Source organism: Oncorhynchus nerka, linkage group LG8 (genome assembly GCF_034236695.1).
Source record: "Oncorhynchus nerka isolate Pitt River linkage group LG8, Oner_Uvic_2.0, whole genome shotgun sequence".
NCBI lineage: Eukaryota > Metazoa > Chordata > Actinopteri > Salmoniformes > Salmonidae > Oncorhynchus > Oncorhynchus nerka.
In genome coordinates this window covers 22,536,458-22,558,869 of record NC_088403.1, presented here as the reverse complement: position 1 = coordinate 22,558,869, position 22,412 = coordinate 22,536,458, and the positions used below count along the sequence as shown (strand labels likewise).

Sequence of the window (22,412 nt, the reverse complement as noted above, 5' to 3'; positions counted from 1 at the left end):
CCGCGAATGGTTGTCATCAAGTCTCATATATAACAAAATGCAGTTTTGTCAGTTTGGAAGGTTTTTGTCTGAAATATAGTAAAATCCAGTTATGATGGATATTGCATCTTAATTCTACTTTAAGATTCCTCAATGAAATGAAAAACGACAATTTATGCTTTGTTGTACGTTTTGGTACATAGAAGTACAAATGTGTGTAGATTATCACAGCAATACAGTTCCAGTATAAAAGGCACATTCATAATTGCCCTCCTAAGATCCATTAATACTTTGCCTTCCAAAACGGTTGTGTAACACATTTGTCTCAACAACCCTCGTAGTGGCATGAGTAGTGTGTGTATGAACATGTCACACACAACCTCACTTCCAAGAATGGATTCATTTGTTTGTATGCTTTTCTTCTTGGGATTTGTGTTCCCATGGTCTTATGTGGGTATTGGGGTGGGAACTGGTATTGTGGATGTGGGTGAAATACACTGCTCTTTGATAAGGTAGTCTTCCCTGGAGATATGTGGGAGAGAGATGCTCTCCACTGGCTGGTGAGGCATTAAGCCACAAACTTGGGGGAGGTGGGGGTACTTCTGGTTGGAACAGGGGAGGCATCCTTGGCCTTATTGTCCTCAGATCCATGGTGTGACCTGGGACAACCCCCTCTGAGGGCCATATCGCAAGAGTCCTTACCCTCACACAGCTTCCCAGAAATAGAAAACTGTAAATGTAAGGGTGACTGCCAGAAAGAGGCAGCAGACCACTAGCAGAGCTGTCAACATACTGGCCATCCAATGATAGGGGTCTGTCTGTCACACTGATACACCAATGGGATCCAAGGCTGGGACGGTGTTGACAGAAGTGGGATATGGAGTACTGGTGGAAAGAGTGGGACTAGAGGCTATAGTTGTGGCAGTAGTTGGGCTGGAAATACAGTCACGTATGAAGCTCACAGGGCCTACCTTGCTGATGGGGAACTCTGGGAGCATTGCCTGGCTGAACGCAGGGCTACTCTGTCTGGCCTCTGAACTCATTTCCTCCCACATGTGCCCGACCTGACCCACAGGGCACCGTCCCTCGACACCATCTCCCCCCCACCTGTCATAGGGTGAAGTTGTATCAAGACACAATAGTGGATCCAGGTGCCAGGGACAGCATTGAAGAAGCGGGACAGCTTGTCCAGGAGAGGCTCCACCCTGTGGCGCAGTTGAACATGATCCTTCAAGTTGTCCTCCACATTGGTGTCATACCATGTCATTATATGTCCAATTACTAGACTGCCTGGTTACGAGGAAACCAGAAATGCTACCAGGCAGGGACCCTCCAAAGGATTCTGACACATTCAAGGCTGGCTGAACACATTGCTTTCTATAGTTTTATATGTTCAGGGTTCCACTTTACTATCATATATAAAATAATATAAAATAGCCTTACATTATAACTGTAACTCAAGTTATGTAGGCAACATATATGAAATGCACCTGTCAGCTCATTTATGGACAAAACCCTGTAGCAACATGCACAAGATACAGCCACCTCAAAAAGCAGCCCCATCCACCCCTATTATTCAGCCATGTCCTATTTCATCCCCCTCTTACAGTTGTGATGGATAGAGAGGGGGATGTTGACAAACCCAGGGGGTGACATCAATGAGAGACTTTTGAAAAAATAAACTATCACTGGGTTTCTCAATGCCGCTAGGCTTTAGTTGCCCTGTCCTTTATTCAGCTCTCCACTGTGAAAGAATGTGGTCACGCAACAGGACAACAGTGGTCAGTTGTTGCTCAAAGTCTCAACATTTCCCTTTTGCCTTTTTCTTTACATATGGAGTTGAGTAACAGAGCGTTACTTAGCTTAGATTTTAATTGACCCAGTTTCCCTGCAGTGAAAGAATGTTTGGCTTGAGTTGCAAGCTGACCCTTGACAAAGTGACCACTTGGTCCCGCTGGGTTTGGGTTTATGCTGTGGGGTCACACCTGAACTAACTTGTATTGGGGGCCACCATGTCTCAGCAGGATATGGATATGGGCCAGGCAGTTTAATGATTAACATGAGGAAATTGGCGCACTGGAATCCCAGACCATAATGATTCCTTATAAGGGATGTAACTGACGATGACAGAATACAGCGCAGTGTAGTAGTAAAGCTAAAATATATCAGTAAATCATAAATTCCACGAATATATTTTTCACAGTGTGGTCAACATATTTTTACTACAATTGTTTTTTTAGTTTAGTCCACATGAGTGTACTGTAATGATCAATTATTAACTTGTTGTATTCACTACACTAATAAACTCGTAGGACTAGAGGGAGGAGTTAGAAGATCTCAAAGTACATTTAGGTTTTTCCTCTGAGAGGATCAAGGAAATTGCACATCGAGGTAAGTTTAAACAGTTCTTAGCATCTTATATTTGTTTTGCCATATTGATCGTACTTGGGAGTACACATGTTTCAGCATTGACATACCAATCAAAGAAGTGTCTACTGAACTTGAAGAGAAATACTACAAAGTATATAAAACCAATTAAATATGTGATACAGTATCTATTGAATATTGGAATATTAAAATAGGACAACATTTATATTAAAATGTTATACTGTACTTGCATAATTGACTGACATTTAGAAATATAATAACATTTGAATGGTGTACTGTACTGTCTGGTCTTACGAAAATATTGCGAAGACATATTACAGAACTGTACAAGATCCGTTTATTTACATGACAATAGTATTGTCTCATAGTTTCCATATATGAAACAACAATGAATTTGAATGCAGAATGATATAACATTTTTTTGTGTGTGTAGTAATTAAAGTGTAATGCTACATTTATGACAAGTCAGAAACTCAGGAACCTCGGAGTTAAAATTAACGTAAGTTGTTTGCGTAGAGCTTCCTATTGGTTGATTCTGATACCCAAGTTTCACACTTGGAAAGTATCATCTTTCTACAACTAGTTTCCAAGTTTGACATTTCCGAGTTTCCTAGTTCTGACTCAATCAGCCTGACTAACCGGTGTCTGTATGTAGCCTCACTACTTTTATAACCTCGTTACTGTATATAGCCTGTCTTTTTACTGTTGTTTTATTTCTTTACTTACTATTGCTCACCTAATACCTTTTTTTGCACTATTGGTTAGAGCCTGTAAGTAAGCATTTCACTGTAAGGTTGTATTCAGCGCCCGTGACAAATAAACTTTGATTTGATTTGACATGCAGCATAACTATTTTGTAATTATACAGTAAATACATTACCATTTTCTTATGTGCAAGACCATTCACATATTTCCATCCACCTCTAGTAAGTGGTTCCAGTGTAATGCCTTTGTAAAGAGATTGTTTTGGTATGGGATGCGTGTGTGTGTGTGTGAGTCAGCATGTTAATGAAACCGACTGACTGACTGAATGCATATCTGCTCTCTCTTTACTGGTTGCCTTGGTGAGTTATTGGGCTAAGGTGAAGATGAAAATCTATGGCAACATCTCTGAACACAAATCCCTCCTAGCTTTACCCTTATTTGGGTTTCACGTTCATTTCTCCCATATATTCCATGTGGAGAAGACTCCTGTGGAGTGGACTCCTTTCTCTGTTGTTCTAAATGCTGGTGTTATGCAAATTAGATTGGAGTTCACCCTAACAGCACGTTTATAATGGACATTACTTTGAGAAATTAAACAACCAGAAATAAGTCATTTCCAATGTGAGGAAAAGACACAGGGAGACATTGTCAGAGGTTGTCCGCTATATGTGACAAATTGCAGGAGTCATTATTTTTCAAAGGAGGGAAACACCTTCTGTTAACCCTCCTATTATGTTGCTGATCAACTTGACCCCTACAATACTAGTTAACCTCTCTTTATCTCCATGAAATTAAATACCTTGTCCTCGTTTAGCGTAATGAACCTAACTCAAAATGTGGACACACTGATGTGTTGTAGAATGTCTGTAGATTTTGTGTACAAACATGATGTTGTGGGTCATTTTGATCCAGAGGCTTTCATGTGTATAGATAATTTCGCAGGTCCAAAATAAACAAATGTCTGATGTATTTTGTTTTGACTGGTTCTGGTTGTACTTTTATAATTATGTTTGGGTGAAAAGGAGCTTCCCCAAGATTCTCAGTGTGAGGGCAGCAGATCTCTGACACAGACACTCAAAAATGAGCTCCAACAGAAAATGCTTGTTTGTGAGAAAGAAAATATGTTTAACAAATAGTACTTAAATATAGAGTTCTTTAAATAAAATGTTCTTGCATTTCTTCTTTCTGAAAGGTCTGACAAGACCAAATAAAGTTTTGGATGTTTTTACTTGATTCATTGACTGTCTTGAGTGTGTTTAAACTATACGGGTCAATTTGACTCATACCACAATGGCCGTACATTTTTTTCAGCAAAGCACCTGGGTTAAGTGAGTGAGGCAAACTACTTCTGGTGAATAGAAAGAGGCAAAAAGTTAGGCTGAACTTTATGAAAATCACAGAACAAAACCACTGTGTGATTAACCAATCCGGGAGGGAAGGTCTCGCGAGCTTGAACAACGGGCTGGATTGGCTATTGATAAGTTCCCTACCTGTGTGAATGTTGTTTGATACCACAAGCTACATTTCTTTGGAAATAATAAACTGAAGTGATCCGTCACTTACCGGGCATGTCCACTAGCAAGAGATGCCTCCGACAAAAGTTACGGAGCCCATTCATTTTCAGCGTAAGGAAGTAAGTTAGCAAGGCAAGAGAAGCTCGCTGAACAGACCCTGAACAGTGAAGGACTTAAATTGGGGAAAGCTTGATATATGTCAATTATTGCCAATTTTGCACAACCAATTACAGCTTAGAATAGCTTCCAGCCCCTACTGGATTGGCTGTCGATACCTAGCAGTACCTATCATGTTGTTGGCTTGCTAGCACCCACATGGCAAGCTACTCAGGGCGAAGCTAGCGTGGCTAGGTGAAGCATTGCTTGCTGGTGGATATTGGCCATTTATAGTAGACAGCCTCTGAGCGATTTAACAGTTTGTATCAAGAGGCAACCAGAGTTTTGCTAAACATTATGCAAATTATCATTAGATGTACGTAAAAAGTATGAATTAGTTTAACTTTTGATGGACAAAGTGGACAAAACTATATAAACTCAGCAAAAAAAGAAACGTCCCCTTTTCAGGACCCTGTCTTTCAAAGATCATTTGTAAAAATCCAAATAACTTCACAGATCTTCATTGTAAAGGGTATAAACTCTGTTTCCCATGCTTGTTCAACGAATCATAAACAACTAATGAACATCCACCTGTGGAAGGGTCATTAAGACACTAACATCTTACAGACGGTAGGCAATTAAGGTCACAGTTATGAAAACTTAGGACACTAAAGAGGCCTTTCTACTGACTCTGAAAAACACAGTAAGAAAGATGCCCAGGGTTCCTGCTCATCTGCGTGAACGTGCCTTAGGCATGCTGCAAGGAGGAATGAGGATTGCAGATGTGGCCAGAGCAATAAATTGCCATTTCCGTACTGTGAGAAGTCTAAGACAGCGCTACAGGGAGAGCTGATTGCCCTCGCAGTGGCAGACCACGTGTAACAACACCTGCACAGGATCGGTACATCCGAACATCACACCTGCGGGACAGGTACAGGATGGTAACAACAACTCCCTGACTTACACCAGGAACGCATAATCCCTCCATCAGTGCTCAGACTGTCCGCAATAGATTGAGAGAGGCTGGACTGAGGGCTTGTAGGCCTGTTGTAAGGCAGGTCCTCATCAGACATCACCGGCAACAACATCGCCTATTGGCACAAACCCACCATCGCTGGACCAGACAGGACTGGCAAAAAGTGCTCTTCACTGACGAGTAGCGGTTTTGTCTCACCAGGGGTGATGGTCGGATTCATGTTTATCGTCAAAGGAATGAGCGTTATACCAAGGCCTGTACTCTGGAGCAGGATCGATTTGGAGGAGGAGGAGGGTCCGTCATGGTCTGGACTGAGCTTGTTGTCATTGCAGGCAATCTCAACGCTGTGCGTTACAGGGAAGACATCCTCCTTCCTCATGTGGTACCCTTCCTGCAGGCTCATCCTGACATGATCCTCCAGCATGACAATGCCACCAGCTATACTGCTCATTCTGTGCGTGATTTCCTGCAAGACAGGAATTTCAGTGTTCTGCCATGGTCAGCGAAGAGCCCGGATCTCAATCCCATTGAGCATGTCTAGGACCTGTTGGATTGGAGGGTGAAGGCTAGGGCCATTCCCCCCCAGAAATATCCGGGAACTTGTAGGTGCCTTGGTGGAAGAGTGGGGTAACATCTCACAGCAAGAACGGCAAATCTGGTGCAGTCCATGAGGAGGAGATGCACTGCAGTACTTAATACAGCAGGTGGCCACACCAGATACTGACTGTTACTTCTGATTTTGACCCCCCCTTTGTTCAGGGACACAATATTCCATTTCTGTTAGTCACATGTCTGTGGAACTTGTTCAGTTTATGTCTCAGCTGTTGAATCTTATGTTCACACAAATACTTACACATGTTAAGTTTGCTCAAAATAAATGCAGTTGACAGTGAGAGGACGTTTCTTTTTTTGCTGAGTTTACGTTTTCGTCCATCTCTGTGTGACATTGGCCTAAGTCTCGATGGTCTGTCGTCAATATTCATGTATCTTATAGAAATTCCCTCTCCTCCCTGAAGATGGCGCTTAACTGGCCCGGCCTGCTGTCAATCGGGGTGTTCTACCTCATCGTCCTCGCGACAGGCGTCTGGGCGTCCAGGAAGTCCAAACGCGAGGAGAGGAAGTGCACTGGAAACCTTAGTGAGGTTGCCATGGTTGGAGGGCGGAACCTCAACATCTGGGTCAGCATCTTCACTACCACAGGTGTGTTGTCAACCTAACTAACTTGTAACATAAGATCACCCAGATTTGAAAGTCATTGAGTCTCTTTCAAAGTACTTTAGTGTTTTTCAATGTTTAGTGGTTGTTCTGTGTGACCACCCACTCTCTACAGCTACATGGGTGGGAGGAGGTTTCATCTTAGGCAATGCTGAGGTGGTCTACGACCCTAAAACAGGCCTGGCTTGGGCCATCGCACCAATAGGCTTCGTCCTTAGCCTGGTTGTAGGTATGTATGGTTATGTTATCATAACACTTGGGCTGTGGAGGCTGCTGAGTGGAGGATGGCTCATAATAATGACTGAAATGGAGCGAATGGAATGGCATCAAACATATGGCAACCATGTGGTGTAAGGTAAATAATTCACAGTAAATGGATTTGTGACTGCAGGTGCATTGTTCTTTGTGAAACCGGTCCGAGAGAAGAATTACGTAACCATAATGGATCCGTTCCAGGAGAAGTATGGAAACACGTTAACTGCTATTCTCTTTGTCCCATCACTCCTTGCTGACATCTTCTGGATAGCCTGTGTGCTCGCTGCATTGGGTAACTTAGTTGTTCTTTCAGCAAAATAGCCATCACAGCACCTTTTAGCACGTGCCAGGACTAGAGCCACGTTTACCTGGTTATGTCACGTGGAAAAACTGTCACTATAGCTTAGATTTCTCTGAGTGATTCTTTGATGTAATTTATTGAAGAATAAGCTATTGTTTTCCACCACCATATTATCTGGAAGCATGAGAATGAGTCTAAACTCTTACATTATTAGTTGCTGATGTTGGCCAACTCCCTGATGCATGAATGAGTGCATGAACCTGCATGGCATGTCTGTAAGTTATACATTGGGTGAATGGTTGAGGCCTTCTAGCGACATCATGACACTAGATCTCAGGGATGTTGTTGGCTATAGGCTACACACAGAAGCTTGCAAGCTACTACGCTAGCTAGAATGTGTGAACAATCTGTTCAATGCTTTGCTCTAGGGGGAACGGTGAGTGTGATCATGGATATCCCATCACCCTTGGCTGTGGCCCTGTCTGCTGCCGTGGCAGTTCTCTACACATTACTGGGAGGGCTGTACTCGGTGGCCTACACTGATGTCATCCAGCTCATCTTCATGTTCCTCAGCCTGGTGATAAAACTTTGTCCTGCACTCTTAGAAAAATATGTTTCAAAAGGGTTCTTTGTCTGTCCCCATAGGGGAACCCTTTATGGAAAGGGTTCAACATTTAACCCAAAAGGGTTTTACCTGGAACCAAAAAGTATTCTTCAAAGGTTCCTGCTATGGGGACAGCGGAATAACTATTGGTTCTAGGGTCAATGTGTTATAGTGAGTGAGGCACGTGTGTGGTCTACTGTATATATACACGCCAAGATTCACTTTATTTACGTGTCAGAGTTTCTGTATGGGAATTGCTTCAACTTCTTTTTTTCTTCCCTTTCAATGGTTTTGTGGTTTAGTTTTTTTTCCTTTCAGCGATTTTGTGGTTTTGTTTTTTATCCTTCCAGTGGTTCTGTGTGCCCTTCATACTGATGAGCCCCGCCTCAACAGACATTACAGTCACAGCGGTGACAAAACTGTATCAGGAGCCATGGACCGGCAGGCTGAAGTTGGCAGATGCAGGGCGCTGGCTGGATGACCTGCTACTGGTGGTAATGTCAACTTAAAAAATCACATTTCACTCCAATTTCACAGTTTGTCAGAGGTGTTCAGACCTCAAACATGATCTAATATCTAGTTGATTCCACATCACAGACCATCTGTTGTATACATCTATATCTAAATGTCTCCCAAACGAAGACCCTATAATTTTCATTGTATTGTGTTACCTTTCTACTTTCTGTGATGGTTGTTTTCTCATTTAGATCCTGTCACTTTTTGGATTTCAACATTTTTATTGTCCATTTCAATGTCTCGCTCTCTCAGACTCTAGGTGGAATCTGTTACCAGGCCTTCTACCAGAGAATCCTGGCCACAGCCACTGTGGCTCAGGCTCAGTTCACTTGCTATGCTGCCTCTGTCTTCTGCTTCATCCTCGCCATACCACCTCTTCTCATTGGTGCTGTGGCAGCATCCACAGGTACAGCAGTGTGTTCATCAAAATGGAGGAGTAGGCTTCATAGGAGGAGCCGACTCTGTCCCAATAATGTCAATCACTGGGAGTTCTGCAAATCTCATAAGCTTGCTTTTTTTCTCTCCCTCACTTAGATTGGAACCAGACCAGTTTTGGTCTACCTACTCCCTACGAGCAGGGCAAGGCGGGTATGATTCTGCCCATCTCCCTGCGCTACCTGTGTCCACCTTTCGTCTCTCTTGCCGGAATCGGCGCCATTGCTGCTGCCGTGATGTCATCTATTGACTCGGCCCTGCTGTCTTCTGCATCCCTTTTTGCCCGAAACATCTACAAAAACATTTTCAGCAAAAGGGTGAGAGAAAGTTGGAGAATCTACTTACAAACATCTTAGTTTATTCTATGTAACTATCTATTTGTAAATGTTTCCCACAAATTTACTGAATAGGGCACTGCGATTGATTTTTCTTCTTCATTTTAGGCCTCTGAGAAACAAATTCTACGGGTTGTAAAGGTGTCCATCCTACTGTTTGGTTTCATGGGGGCGGGCTTGGCAATGACGACCTCCTCTGTGTATGTCTTCTGGATTCTCAGTGGAGATGTGATGTACACGGTAGTGTGTGCACAGTTGATCTGTGTCCTCTTTCTACCTGGGAAGGTCAATGGGTATGGTGCCTTGGCAGGCCTTGTGGTAGGGCTACTGCTGCGGCTACTAGTGGGAGAGCCCCTGCTTGGTGTGCCTGGACTCATGCCCCTTCCCTGGGACAGCCTACACGAGGACGGGCGTCTGCTGCATGTCTTCCCATTTCGCACCGGCATCATGTTGGTCTCTCTGGCCACCATCCTGGTTGTGTCACGTTTCGCAGCCTGCCTTTTCCTTAAAGGGCTACTGCCTGACAACTGGGATGTATATGGACTTGGTCAAAAAAGGAGGATTTTGATGAAGGATATGGTAGCTAAGGATCTGACTGAGAAGATTGGACTGAACACAAGGCAGATGGACCCATCTCCTCATGCGAGCACAGAAGATATGAGGTCTTTACAATGAATTGGGGTTCCATCATGTAGATAGTTACAGTGGGGCAAAAAAGTATTTAGTCAGCCACCAATTGTGCAAGTTCTCCCACTTAAAAAGATGAGAGAGGCCTGCGATTTTCAGCATAGGTACACTTCAACTATGACAGACAAAATGAGGAAAAAAAATCCAGAAAATCACATTGTAGGATTTTTAATGAATTTATTTGCAAATTATGGTGGAAAATAAGTATTTGGTCACCTACAAACAAGCAAGATTTCTGGCTCTCACAGACCTGTAACTTCTTATTTAAGAGCCTCCTCTGTCCTCCACTCGTTACCTGTATTAATGGCACCTGTTTGAACTTGTTATCAGTATAAAAGACACCTGTCCACAACCTCAAACAGTCACACTCCAAACTCCACTATGGCCAAGACCAAAGAGCTGTCAAAGGACACCAGAAACAAAATTGTAGACCTGCACCAAACACATGAAAATCATATTTCAACCAGGCAGGTGCGCCACAAAAGTCAGACATAACGATATAATTAATGCCTTACCTTTGAAAATCTTCTTCTGTTGGCACTCCAAAATGTCCCAGAAACATCACAAATAGTCCTTTTGTTCGATAATGTCCTTCTTTATGTCCCAAAAATGTCAATGTATTTGCCGCGTTTGATTCAGAAATACACCGGTTTCAACACGCCCAACATGCCTACAAAGTATCTAATAAGTTACCTGTAAACGTGGTCCAAACATTTCAAACAATGTTCCTAATCCAACCTTAGGTACCCTAAAATGTAAATAATCAATCAAATTTAAGACAGAATAAACTGTTTCTAATACCTGATAAAAACAACGTGATGCGTGCTCCAGTTCACGCGCACCAAAACAGTAGAGTCCACCTGGAGTGACTATTTCTTAACTTTTCAAAAGAAAAACTTTGAACAATTTCTAAAGAATGTTGACATCTAGTGGAAGCCATAAGAACTGCAGCTAGGTTCTTAATAATAAGGGTATCCCATAGAAAACAACTGGAAAATCCTATGACCTCAATTTTTTTTATTCCCTGGATGGTTTGTCCTTGGGGTTTCGCCTGCCATATCAGTTCTGTTATACTCACAGACAGTATTCTAACAGTTTTAGAAACCAAATCTACCCATTATATGCATATCCTAGCTTCTGTGCCTGAGTAACAGGCAGTTTACTTTGGGCACGCTTTTCATCCGGAGGTGAAAATACTGCCCCATACCCAAGAGAGGTTAATTCAATAAACAATGTTACCTTTTCAAAGAAATGTAGCTTGTGGAAAGTACTGTTTCCTTTTCTTGTTACTTGTTTGTCATCTTCATGTTTATGGTACATTTGTATGAATATCCTTCAAAGTCTGTTTGTTTAGAAATATATAAAAATACAAGCTAAATAACGAGTGATCAAGCATGAATGACACCACCCTAGTTAGGTGGAAAAACAAGGTAAAACGGTGAACTGTCACTTTAAGAGTTTGTCTCCCAGACACACATTAACTCGGTTCTGGACTAAGTAGCATTTTCAATGGAGATTCTTTGTGTGCAGATTCTGGATCCTGAGTGTCTATAATATCATATACACAGTGGTGTTAGCCCAGTTAGCTATCCTATTTATGTCTAGACAGATCAATGATTATGGAGTGTGTTTGGGATAGGGCTTTTCCTCTGTGGCCTGTTTGATGTGCCCACACACACATACCTCTTCTTTGCTCTTTCCCTTACTTCTCTCCTCAGCCACAATCCTTCTTGTGTCAAGTTTGGCAGGCCCCATTTTCCTTACTGGCTACTGTCCCATAGATGGGATGTGTTAATTAGGTCTGTCAGAAGGTGATCTTTAACAGCTGTGGCTGCTAAGGATCAGACTGAGGAGAAAGGACTGAATACTGTCAAATAAAATCTAAGGCTTTCTTCTGCCTGTATCTCATTTACAGTTTAATTAATTTGGTATTAATGAACTGATCATATTAGTTGTCAATTAATCAAACCATTATTTATTTAAATGGTATTCAATTCAATAAACATGTTTATGTTTTTGTTAGTTACTTCCACCTCATCAAAAAGAAAAAAAAACAGCTTCATGAATTATGTAAAGTAAGTTACTTCATGATCAGAACACGTGCAGCGAAAAGGACTTTTATTTTGACAATTTTGTGGACGTTCCCACCCGGAAGTAGCTAAATACTCGAGGACACGTTTTTTCTTTCTGTTTTGTTCATGCATTTTAGAACAACATCTAATAATAATACTGCAGTTTTACAGCAGAATTCTGTAAACAGTTTTCAGCATTGATACAGTCATTTAGCAGACTTATAACACAGCAAAAGATGGATGCTATGGGTATGTAGCTAACAGCCTCCTGTAGGTAGCCTAGTTATATTTGGCTTCAAACTTGCCGTGGACATTGTAGCTATTTTAGCACACAGTTTATTTTTATATGAGGGATCTATATGTCTCTATGGCCCCAGCGAGCTAGTTTTGCAACCTGGTCTCAGAGCATGTCGTATTATTCTGTATGTAAATCAACACCTGCCGTTTATTATGATATGTTAAGTTTCGTATGGTATGTAATCATTTGTGGACGTCCATTAGCCATTTTGTTACGAAATACAATATTACGTATTATATTACCTATTATATGTTACACATTTTCAAACGTACAATATGTTACGAATTTGCAAATGTATGATATGTTAAAGAATTCTAGCTTGGTGGCTAACGTTAGGGTTAAGTTTAGGAGTTAGGTTAAAGGGTTTGGGGAAAGGTTAGCTAACATACTAAGTAATTGCAAAGTAGCTAAAAAGTAGTAAGTAGTTGAAAAGTTGATAAAATGCTAAAGTTGTCCTTCGAATTAGCAACCTTTGGTTGATAGACATTCGCAGTTCGGCGCGAGATCACCGTTAGACGATGACTTGTTTCTGCGCATGAGCTTAGCTAGCCAACGTTGCCATGACATGTCCTACAAGCAAGATCAGGGATTTCTATTGGAGAAGCAGTTATCTTTATACTGTACTGTCTTTGATATTACTGTACATCCTTCTCTACACAATAGAATGTTATATCAACCGTAACATTATCACTCAATGAACCTGTAGTTAAGATATGCAAATCTAGCTAATTTAGTTAGTTCTGCTATGCTAATGTTTTTACAAAATGGAATTGATTTAGCTAGCCATCTAACACACTTCACTGTACTTTTCACATTATAGATTCACCCATCCCTTTCTCCTCCCTGCGCCTTTTGGTTCCACCTCTACGGCTATTGTCTGCATTTATGTGGCAGGTAGCGCATCAGAGGGCCATCAAGCACTATGGAAAGTTAGAGGAGTTTGTGACAGTGGTTACACAAACTGTCCCAGAACTTATAACTGACAGACAGAGGACATTGCTTCTTCTGGCATTAAGGGCAAGGGTAAGTAAATTCTGAAACGTACCCTTAAGGAGTCTACCGTTACTCCTGAAGGTCCAAGGACCTTATGCTATTTTCAGAGGTAGATTGGCTATGACAGCCAAATACTACCATCTAAACGTGAATCGATTTAAATTGTTACGTGATATGGTTCTAGAAACAAAAAACCCTCTACTTTCATATCACATCAAAAATAATTTCATAAATGCAAAAATGTTAACTTACTGTACACTGTTTTAACCGGCTTTATCACAGTTGCAGCAAACAGTATATTTCAGGTTCAACACGATTCTGCCGGCCTTCTTCGTTTACACACAGGTATGCTAGATAGATAATTAGCGCAATTGGTCCCTCTGTCTTCCGTAAACATGCGCTGTAACGAGATATGGCCGTGTGGGAAGCATAATTATCCCTATAAAGGTGTGTCTCAATGAAACCTTTTTTATTATTATTATTTCTCACTAATATGAAAGAAGGTCCTTATGTTTCCAAAACCGTACCGCAAGCGATGCGTGTTAATGTTCAGATTGAGCATAGGGGCTCTTAACAAAACTCTGTACAGAAGACACCTTCATCCAATGACTCTTATGTGTAATGTACTAAAAGTTAAATTAATGAAGGTTAAATCAATAAAAAATAATGGAACAGAGTCATGATCAAGGGCTAGGCCGTGTAGACTTGACAGTTAATGCTGTTTTTGTATTCTGATCATGGAAATCCGAACACATCATGCGTCTACACCTACATTTAAATGTGTCCCAATTCCCTTTTCCTGCGCTATATTCAAATGCCAGTATGCATTCTGCAAACGGTGGAATAAGCTAAATATGATAACACGACAACAACTTGATGGCAGTAGTTAACTACTGTAGCTTACTAGCCAGCTAACCTCTGTAGCTAGCCAGCAAGCAAAGTTAAAGGGATTGCAAATAACTCTAGCCAAAAAAAGGGCATTATTTTTCAAAATAATGCGACCAAGCGTTAACTTCCTGACTGATGTTGCTTCAATATATCCACATAATTTTCCATCCTCATGAAGCCATCTATTTTGTGAAGTGCACCAGTCCCTCCTGCAGCAAAGCACCCCCACAACACAATGCTGCCACTCCCGTGCTTCACTATTGAGATGGTGTTCTTCGGCTTGCAAGCCTCCCAATTTTTCCTCCAAACAGTTCTATTTTTGTTTCATCAGATCAGAGGACATTTCTCCAAAAAGTACAATCTTTCTCCATATGTGGAGTTGTTAACCATAGTCTGTTTTTTTTTATGGCGGTTTTGGAGCAATAGCTTTTTCCTTGCTGAGCGGCCTTTCAGGTTATGTCGATATAGGACTTGTTTTACTGTAGATATAGCACCTGTTTCCTCCAGCACCTTCACAAGGTCCTTTGCTGCTGTTCTGGGATTGATTTGCACTTTTCACACCAAAGTATGTTAATCTCTAGGAGACAGAACGCATCTCCTTCCTGAGCGGTATGACGGCTGCGTGGTCCCATGGAGTTTATACTTGCGCACTGTTGTTTGTATAGATAAATGTGGTACCTTCAGGCATTTGGAAATTGCTCCCAAGGATGAACCAGATTTGTGGAGGTCTACAATTATTTTTCTGAGGTCTTGGTTTCTTTTGATTTTCCCATGATGTCAAACAACGAGGCACTGAGTTTGAAGGTAGGCCTTGAAGTACATCCACAGGTGCACGTCCAATTGACTCAAATTATGTAAATTATCCTATCGGAAGCTTCTAAAGCCATGACATCATTTTCTGAAATTTTCCAAGCTGTTTAAAGGCACAGTCAACTTAGTGTATGTAAACTTCTGACCCACTGGAATTGTGATACAGTGAGTTATAAGTGAAATAATCTGTAAACAATTTTTGGAAAAATTACTTTTGTCATGCACAGAGTAGATGTCTTAACTGACTTGCCAAAATTATAGTTTGTTAACAAGAAATTTGTGGAGTGGTTGAAAAACTAGTTTTAATGACACCAACCTTAGTGTATGTAAACTTCCTACTTCAAGTGTAGACACGGCCAAGGATACAGTTAATATTTTTCAGGTAACTCTTCAGCTGTTTCAAGGTGAGCATCCAGAAGACCTCAACAAAATTAAGATCCATCTTGACAGATTCTCATCCTGTGGTCTTTCACAGGTGAGTTGGTATGGTATGTTCTTGCACTTTTCTGTATATAGGGTCAAATATATCACATTTTCTGGTTGCCCTGCTTTTTGTATCATTGTGTTGGGTTTATGTTACAGAATAATGATGCACAGATGCATGAGTTGGAAGAGAACTTCCTCAAGCTCACCAAAAACCTTCTTGAAGACCCAGTCGAGAGGATCCAATTCTTCAAGGTATGGCTTAAATCTTAATTGTGAATAACAACATTTTGTCACTGAATAGCAGACATTATTAACCAGTTGAATTATCAACAAAAGTTTATAGTTAATCTCTGACGAATGGTCAGTCTGCCCTTCTGCTATAGCAACTGTGCCAAGGGCAGCAACATCAATATTCTCTATCCTTGGTTTGCGGACGTACTTGTCTGTCATACAAATTGTGTGACTCCTTTCACTTGCTCTCTCTATCTCCCTCTCAGGCAGATTTCCCTGTGGTGTATGGCTGTGATTTTGACAGAGCTTTGCAAGCACTTGTTTCTCAGTTCCTCTCCAGACTAGAAGATCTGCTACCAGTGCCAGACCTTAAGCAGGTAGAGAGAAAACCAAGGGAGATGTAAATATCCCTGATATTCAATGCAGTCTTTATGAGCTCCATTTTGGCTCTATGTTTGTTGTTATATCATCATCTTTAAAATGTTGCATTTAACACATTGAGAGTGATGTTTGAGATGTAAAAGGATTTCTATGCTTTTGTTACACTCATTTTCGGGGGTGCTTTCTTCATAGACTGCATCCTGGCTCAGCGCTGTACCCTCTGCCTCGGATGAGTGTCTGCAGTCTCTTTCTCACACAGAGGACCTGCAATACCTGCTTCAGCACCACACATGCTGTGGAAAGTTAGACAAACGTGATAATATAAGCTCCTTTATCACAAGAAACACATTGTGTCAGGCCACATGTTAACTTTTCTGACATACTGACTTTTTACTTTACTGTCCTCTACTCTTGTGTCTATCAGCATTTCCCTCCTCGGCAGAAGACTGCATCCTCGCTTCACTGTCCCTCCCTACCACAGTGGGAGTGGCATATACCTTTGACAGCAAATTAGATGTCTTGCCTAACTTGGAAGGCTCTACCCATGTAAGCAGAGAGATGGAAACTTTGTCAGACAGCAGAGATTATCAACAGGCAGAATCAAGAGCACGTTTAGATGGAAACCAGAACATTAAAGAAGACCGAGTGTCTACCATGGGTAGCGATGATGATGAATGCACAGACAGAGGTGTGGAAGAGGAGAATGAAAACACAAGTGTTGTGGGAAGGGTTATTTCCGAAGCAAAGGACCAGAGGAGATGTGAAGGGGATGTTGGGGACCTGTGCGCTGCTGGAGCACCAGACCTCGCAGCCAACTCTCCAATGGTCACCTCCAGTGTGGCTCAAAAACCCTCCATATTTCCCGCCCAACTTACACTCAAAATCAAAGGGGACCACAGAGTCAATTCCTCCAAGAGATCTAGAAAGAGCCCAGAAGGGAGGATGGCTGAGTCCAGTGAAAACTCTGATACACCTCTGCTTGAATCCTCACAGGAAACGTAAGAGCAAAGTGTGTTGGAATTGTGCTTGTGAATTAGGTTTTTTATTTATTTATTTATATGTATTTATTTATTTAACCAGGTAGGCCAGTTGAGAACAAGTTCTCATTTACAACTGCGACCATGCCAAGATAAAGCATAGCAGTGTGACAAAAACAACAACACAGAGTTACACATGAACAAACTTACAGTCAACAACACAAAATAAAATAAAAATAGAAAGATCTATGTACAGTGTGTGCAAATGTAGAAGAGTAGGGAGGTAGGCAATAAATAGGCCATAGAGGCAAAAATAAATAGCATTTAGCATTAATACTGGAGTGATAGATGATGATGTGCAAGTAGAGATACCGGGGAGCAAAAGAGCAAGAGGGTAAGTAATAATATGGGGATGAGGTAGTCGGGTGTGCTATTTACAAATTGGCTGTGTACAGGTACTGTGATCGGTAAGCTGCTCTGACAGCTGATGCTTAAAGTTCGAGAGGGAGATATAAGACGCCAGCTTCAGAGATATTTGCAATTCGTTCCAATCATTGGCAGCAGAGAACTGGAAGGAAAGGCTGCCAAAGGAAGTGTTGGCGTTGGGGATGACCAGTGCAATATACCTGCTGGAGCTCGTGATACGGGTGGATGTTGCCATGGTGACCAGTGAGATGAGATAAGGCAGGGTTTTACCTAGCAAAGACTTATAGATGACCTGGAGCCAGTGGGTTTGGCGACGGATATGTAGTGAAGGCCAGCCAACGAGAGCATAGAGGTTGCAGTGGTGGGTAAGAAATTAGGCTTTGGTGATAAAACGGATGGCACTGTGATAGACTTCATCCAAGAATGTGGTGATTGACAGAGTCGAAAGTCTTGGCCAGGTTGATGAAGATGGCTGCACAGTACTGTCTTTTATCGATGGCGGTTATGATAACGTTTAGAACCTTGAGCGTGGCTAAGGTGCACCCATGACCAGCTCCGAAACTAGATTGCATAGTGGAGAAGGTACAGTGGGATTCGAAATGGTCGGTGATCTGTTTATTAACTTGGCTTTCGAAGATTTTAGAAAGGCAGGGCAGGATGGATATAGGTCTATAACAGTTTGGGTCTGTCTCTAACGTTGAAGAGGGGATGACCGCGGCAGCTTTCCAATCTTTGGGGATCTCAGATGATACGAAAGAGAGATTGAATAGGCTAGTAACAGGGGTTGCAACCATTTTTGCGGTTGATTTTAGAAAGAGAGGTTCCAGATTGTCTAGCCCAGCTGATTTGAAGGGATCCAGATTTTGCAGCTCTTTCAGAACAATAGCTGTTTGGATTTGCGTGATGGAGAATGTTTTTGTGCTGGTCAAGGGAAGTCAAGTCTGGGGTGAACCAAGGGCTATATCTGTTCTTAGTTATACATTTTCTGAATGGGGCATGCTTATTTAAGATGGAGCGGGAATCATTTTTGATGAGCAACCAGGCATCCTCTACTGACGGGATGAGGTCAATATCCTTCCAGGATACCCGGGCCAGGTCGGTTAGAAAGGCCTGCTTGCTGAAGTGTTTTAGGGAGCGTTTGACAGTGATGAGGGGTGATCGCTGAGATCCTCATTGAAGACAGCAGAGATGTATTTAGAGGGCAAGTTGGTCAGGATGATCTCTAAGAGGGTGCCCATGGTTACGGATTTTGGGTTGTACCTGTTAGGTTCCTTGATAATTTGTGTGAGATTGAGGGCATCTAGCTTAGATTGTAGGACGGCCGGGGTGTTAAGCAAGTCCTAGTTTAGGTCACCTAACAGTACGAATTCTGAAGATAGATGGGGGGCAATCAATTCACATATGGTGTCCAGGGCACAGCTGGGGGCTGAAGGGGGTCTATAACAAGCGGCAACGGTGAGAGACGTCTTTACATTTGAATCCATTATATTAAACTACTGTCATCTAATACTGTGGTGCATTAGTATTTAACTGAACATGCGCTGTGGATCCTCCCCTAACAGGATTGGTGCTGAAGAATCAAGACCGTTTTCTCCAGACCATGATGACACAGAAGAGGAAAACAACGGTAAGACTTTTGAAACTTACTTGTAAACGGGGCCCCAAGGATTCCATAGTTGTGCAAAGACAATGGCATTTATTTTATTGCTTTATTCTCCACAGAACCTGCTTCAGGGGAGTCTTCTCGGCTGTCTAGCTGCGCTCAACCACCACCTAGTGACGTATCGCCATCCTCTGAGACCCTTTCAAAAGCATTGTCCACTGCACGGCGTATTGCCAACAAGTGCTCCCAGTGTGGAAGGTGTTTTATCTATCCATCTCAACTGGTTCAGCATCAGCGAATTCACACTGGAGATCGACCCTACAAATGCACCCAGTGCGGAAAGACTTTCAGTAATTCAACTGGGCTTTCAAAACACCACCAAAAACACTGTCTAGACGCGACCTTCGATTGCCCCAAGTGCGGAGAGAGTTTCAGATCTCTCCGCGAGCGGTTCAAACACTTATCTACTCACAAGTCCCTCAAATGTCTGTTGTGTGGAAAGAGTTGCCAGACGACTTCTGATTTGCGAAAGCACCAGCAAACACATAGTGTGACGCCGTCGTTCAACTGCTCTCTTTGTGAAAAACGTTTCAAGTTCCTGTCAAGCCTAACCAGGCACAACAGGACCCATTCAGTGGAGGGGGGGTATGCTTGTTCCAAGTGTGGGAAAACATTTGGATCTTTAAGTGAACGGCTCCAACATAAGAGGACACATAGGGCACAGCTCAACTGTACGGATTGCGGACGGAGTTGCAGTTCCCGCTCCGAACTAAAGAGTCACCAGCAAACTCACTCTCGTGAACCTCTCTTCAACTGTCGACACTGTGAAGACAAATTCTTTGGGTCAGTTGAGCTGAAGATCCACCAAAAAACTCACGCAGTGGACAAACCCCATCAGTGTGATGCGTGTGGAAAGTGCTTTGGTGCCTTAGCCACACTTGTACTCCACCAACGGACACACACGGGGGAGAAACCCCACACATGTCCTCGTTGTAATAAGCAGTATATCTCCAAAAGTCAGCTGACGTCGCACATGCGGACTCACACGGGCGAGCGTCCATACAGCTGCTCTTACTGTGGGAAGTGTTTCTCTCAGTTGGCTAATCTTACTGTGCACACAAGGATTCACACGGGGGAGAGACCTCACATCTGCTCTCGGTGCAAGAAAGGGTTTTGCTCAGTCGGTGACCTGCAGAAGCATGAGCGCTCTCACACCAAAGAGAAACCTTACAGGTGCACAGTTTGTGGAAAGGCCTTCACAGTGTCAAGTCATTTGACGGTTCACATACGCAGTCACACAGGAGAGCGCCCCTACACCTGCCCTGAGTGTGGAAAGAGTTTTGCGCAGAGCTCTGTCTTAACTAAACATCAATTCACCCATACAGGAGAGAGGCCATACCCATGCCATCACTGTGTAAAAAGTTACACCCGTCTCACACACTTGAAGAGACACCTACAAACACACACTTGAGAGAGTCCGGTGTGTTTTCCTGTTTTGGTTTCTTTCTGAAAAGCGTTACCATGGATTGCTGTTCCACTGTCTGTCAGTGTGTTATGCTGAATAACATCAATATATAACTGAAAACCATGCTCACCATGCCTTTTTGTGAAACTGTAGTTTGTGTACATTACTGCCAACATGGATGGAAAATAAACATTTCAAAATATAAAATAACCTCTTTCAGGTTATAGTATGTGTCATATAAATGAGCCATTTTATGATACTTTCTAGCTTGGGCCTGCTTCTCTCTGGACGTTTGGGCCTGCTTCTCTCTGGACGTTTGGGCCTGCTTCTCTCTGGACGTTTGGCCTGCTTCTCTCTGGACGTTTGGGCCTGCTTCTCTCTGGACGTTTGGGCCTGCTTCTCTCTGGACGTTTGGGCCTGCTTCTCTCTGGACGTTTGTGGTTTGAGTCCGTTTATTTTGAATGTAACAAATGTCAGCATAAAAACCAATACAAAAACTGAGGAGACAATATTTTAACTTTGAAATACAACTGTATTTTTTTTTTCTTCTTTGCAAATGAAAGCTGTTACAGTAGGCTTAATTTATTATATTCTACCTTACCTATTCTATATGTAATAAGCATTTGGCTTAATTAAAAATAATACACAGAAACAGGTGTGTACGTAAATGTAAATATTGTTTTTTATTAAACCTTTATTTATTACCGTTTATAGATTATAATTTCAACACTTAAACTGCTACAAATGTCATCTACATTCCCACATGGAGGTAGTAGGTATTTGAGCAATTACGTGTTTTCTATTGTTAAACGTAAACTTGTATGCAGGTGTGTGAGGTGTAATTATGGCATATGGTCATGTGCCTGCAGGGCCACTTTCAGTTGCCAAACTTTGCAGTGTGCGGGTTTCTTCTTTTTTCTCATTTTATTCAACTGTTACCATGCACCTGCAAAAATGTTAGCTCAGAGTGCCTTTTGAATTTTAAAACTTTGCGTATAGAAATAGAGCCGACATGATTCCTTGTCAGAGCAGCATGTTTGTTTTACATTACATATTTCTATCTGAATGTTCCAAAACTAACTTGTGACCTACTGAACGTGCCCCTACCCTAGTGTGTGAGGTAACTGTGTCATGGTGACTGGCCTATGCCCATATATGGAGTTCCTGCTGCAAAGGCTGATATGACACAGACAGCCCAATTCTTATACGTTTTCCTCTAACTGGTATTTTGACCAATCCGATCAGCTCTGAAAAAGATCTGATGTGATTGATCAAAAGACCAGTTAGTGGAAAAAATATCAGAATTGGCTACTTGTGTAAATGCAGCCAAATATTAATTTCAAATCAAATACAACGTGTAGACCTTACAGTGAAATGCTTACTTATGAGCCCCTAAACAACAATGCAGTAAAAAATAAGTATGGATAAGAATAAAAAATAAAATGAACAAGTAATTAAAGAGCAGTAGTAAAATAACAATAGTGAGAATATATATACAGGGTGGTACCGGTACAGAGTCAATGTGTGGGGGCACCAGTTAATTGACGTAATATATACATTTTTAAAAACCTTTTATTTAACTAGGCAAGTCAGTTAAGAACAAATTCTTATTTTCAATGACTGCCAAGGAACAGTGGGTTAAATGCCTGTTCAGGGGCAGAACGACAGATTTGTACCTTGTCAGCTCAGGGATTTGAACTTGAACTTTCGGTTACTAGGCCAACGCTCTAACCACTAGGCTACCCTGCCGCCCCTGTGGGTAGAGTTAAAGTGACTATGCATAGATGATAAAAGAGTAGCTGCGGTGTAAAAGAGAGGGAAGGGGGGGGGGGGGGG

At 42.0% G+C, this 22,412-nt stretch overlaps 2 protein-coding genes and 1 gene segment (V, D, J or C); all 3 read left to right on the top strand.

Annotated features, from left to right (window-relative positions):
- The first annotated feature begins 42 nt into the window (after positions 1 to 42).
- Positions 43 to 11,965, top strand: LOC115132956 (high-affinity choline transporter 1-like). Its single transcript, XM_029665707.2, has 9 exons — positions 43 to 2,370; positions 6,675 to 6,858; positions 6,989 to 7,102; positions 7,265 to 7,420; positions 7,858 to 8,006; positions 8,384 to 8,527; positions 8,802 to 8,955; positions 9,084 to 9,301; positions 9,428 to 11,965. The coding sequence occupies exons 2-9, from the start codon at positions 6,675 to 6,677 to the stop codon at positions 9,992 to 9,994; spliced, it is 1,686 nt and encodes a 561-aa protein (XP_029521567.1). The 5' UTR covers positions 43 to 2,370; the 3' UTR covers positions 9,995 to 11,965.
- A 193-nt stretch (positions 11,966 to 12,158) lies between these two features.
- Positions 12,159 to 21,285, top strand: LOC115132951 (zinc finger protein 260-like). Of its 3 annotated transcripts, XM_029665697.2 has the most exons (9): positions 12,159 to 12,327; positions 13,197 to 13,399; positions 15,450 to 15,542; positions 15,650 to 15,745; positions 15,991 to 16,101; positions 16,298 to 16,418; positions 16,530 to 17,103; positions 19,071 to 19,135; positions 19,231 to 21,285. In XM_029665697.2, the coding sequence occupies exons 1-9, from the start codon at positions 12,315 to 12,317 to the stop codon at positions 20,580 to 20,582; spliced, it is 2,628 nt and encodes an 875-aa protein (XP_029521557.1). In that variant the 5' UTR covers positions 12,159 to 12,314; the 3' UTR covers positions 20,583 to 21,285. The 3 variants fall into 3 exon arrangements, with proteins under 3 accessions (XP_029521557.1, XP_029521558.1, XP_064877601.1); XM_029665698.2 differs by lacking the exons at positions 12,159 to 12,327; positions 13,197 to 13,399 and adding an exon at positions 13,407 to 13,714; XM_065021529.1 differs by lacking the exons at positions 12,159 to 12,327; positions 13,197 to 13,399 and adding an exon at positions 13,407 to 15,061.
- Positions 21,286 to 21,339: 54 nt separating this feature from the next.
- Positions 21,340 to 22,412, top strand: part of LOC135572691 (Ig kappa-b4 chain C region-like) — a 5,205-nt gene continuing 4,132 nt past the window's right edge. Inside the window, 1 exon segment of the C gene segment in view lies at positions 21,340 to 21,345. Coding sequence covers positions 21,340 to 21,345 — 6 coding nt within the window.

Bases quoted from the DNA above. Each gene is read 5' to 3' on its own strand.
- LOC115132956 (XM_029665707.2), top strand. From the start codon at position 6,675: ATGGCGCTTAACTGGCCCGGCCTGCTGTCAATCGGGGTGTTCTACCTC. The intron at 6,859-6,988 runs GTGTGTTGTCAA...CACTCTCTACAG, and splicing joins CAGCATCTTCACTACCACAG to CTACATGGGTGGGAGGAGGT. The intron at 8,956-9,083 runs GTACAGCAGTGT...TCCCTCACTTAG, and splicing joins TGCTGTGGCAGCATCCACAG to ATTGGAACCAGACCAGTTTT.
- LOC115132951 (XM_029665697.2), top strand. The intron at 16,102-16,297 runs GTAGAGAGAAAA...CTTTCTTCATAG, and splicing joins CAGTGCCAGACCTTAAGCAG to ACTGCATCCTGGCTCAGCGC. The intron at 19,136-19,230 runs GTAAGACTTTTG...TATTCTCCACAG, and splicing joins CACAGAAGAGGAAAACAACG to AACCTGCTTCAGGGGAGTCT.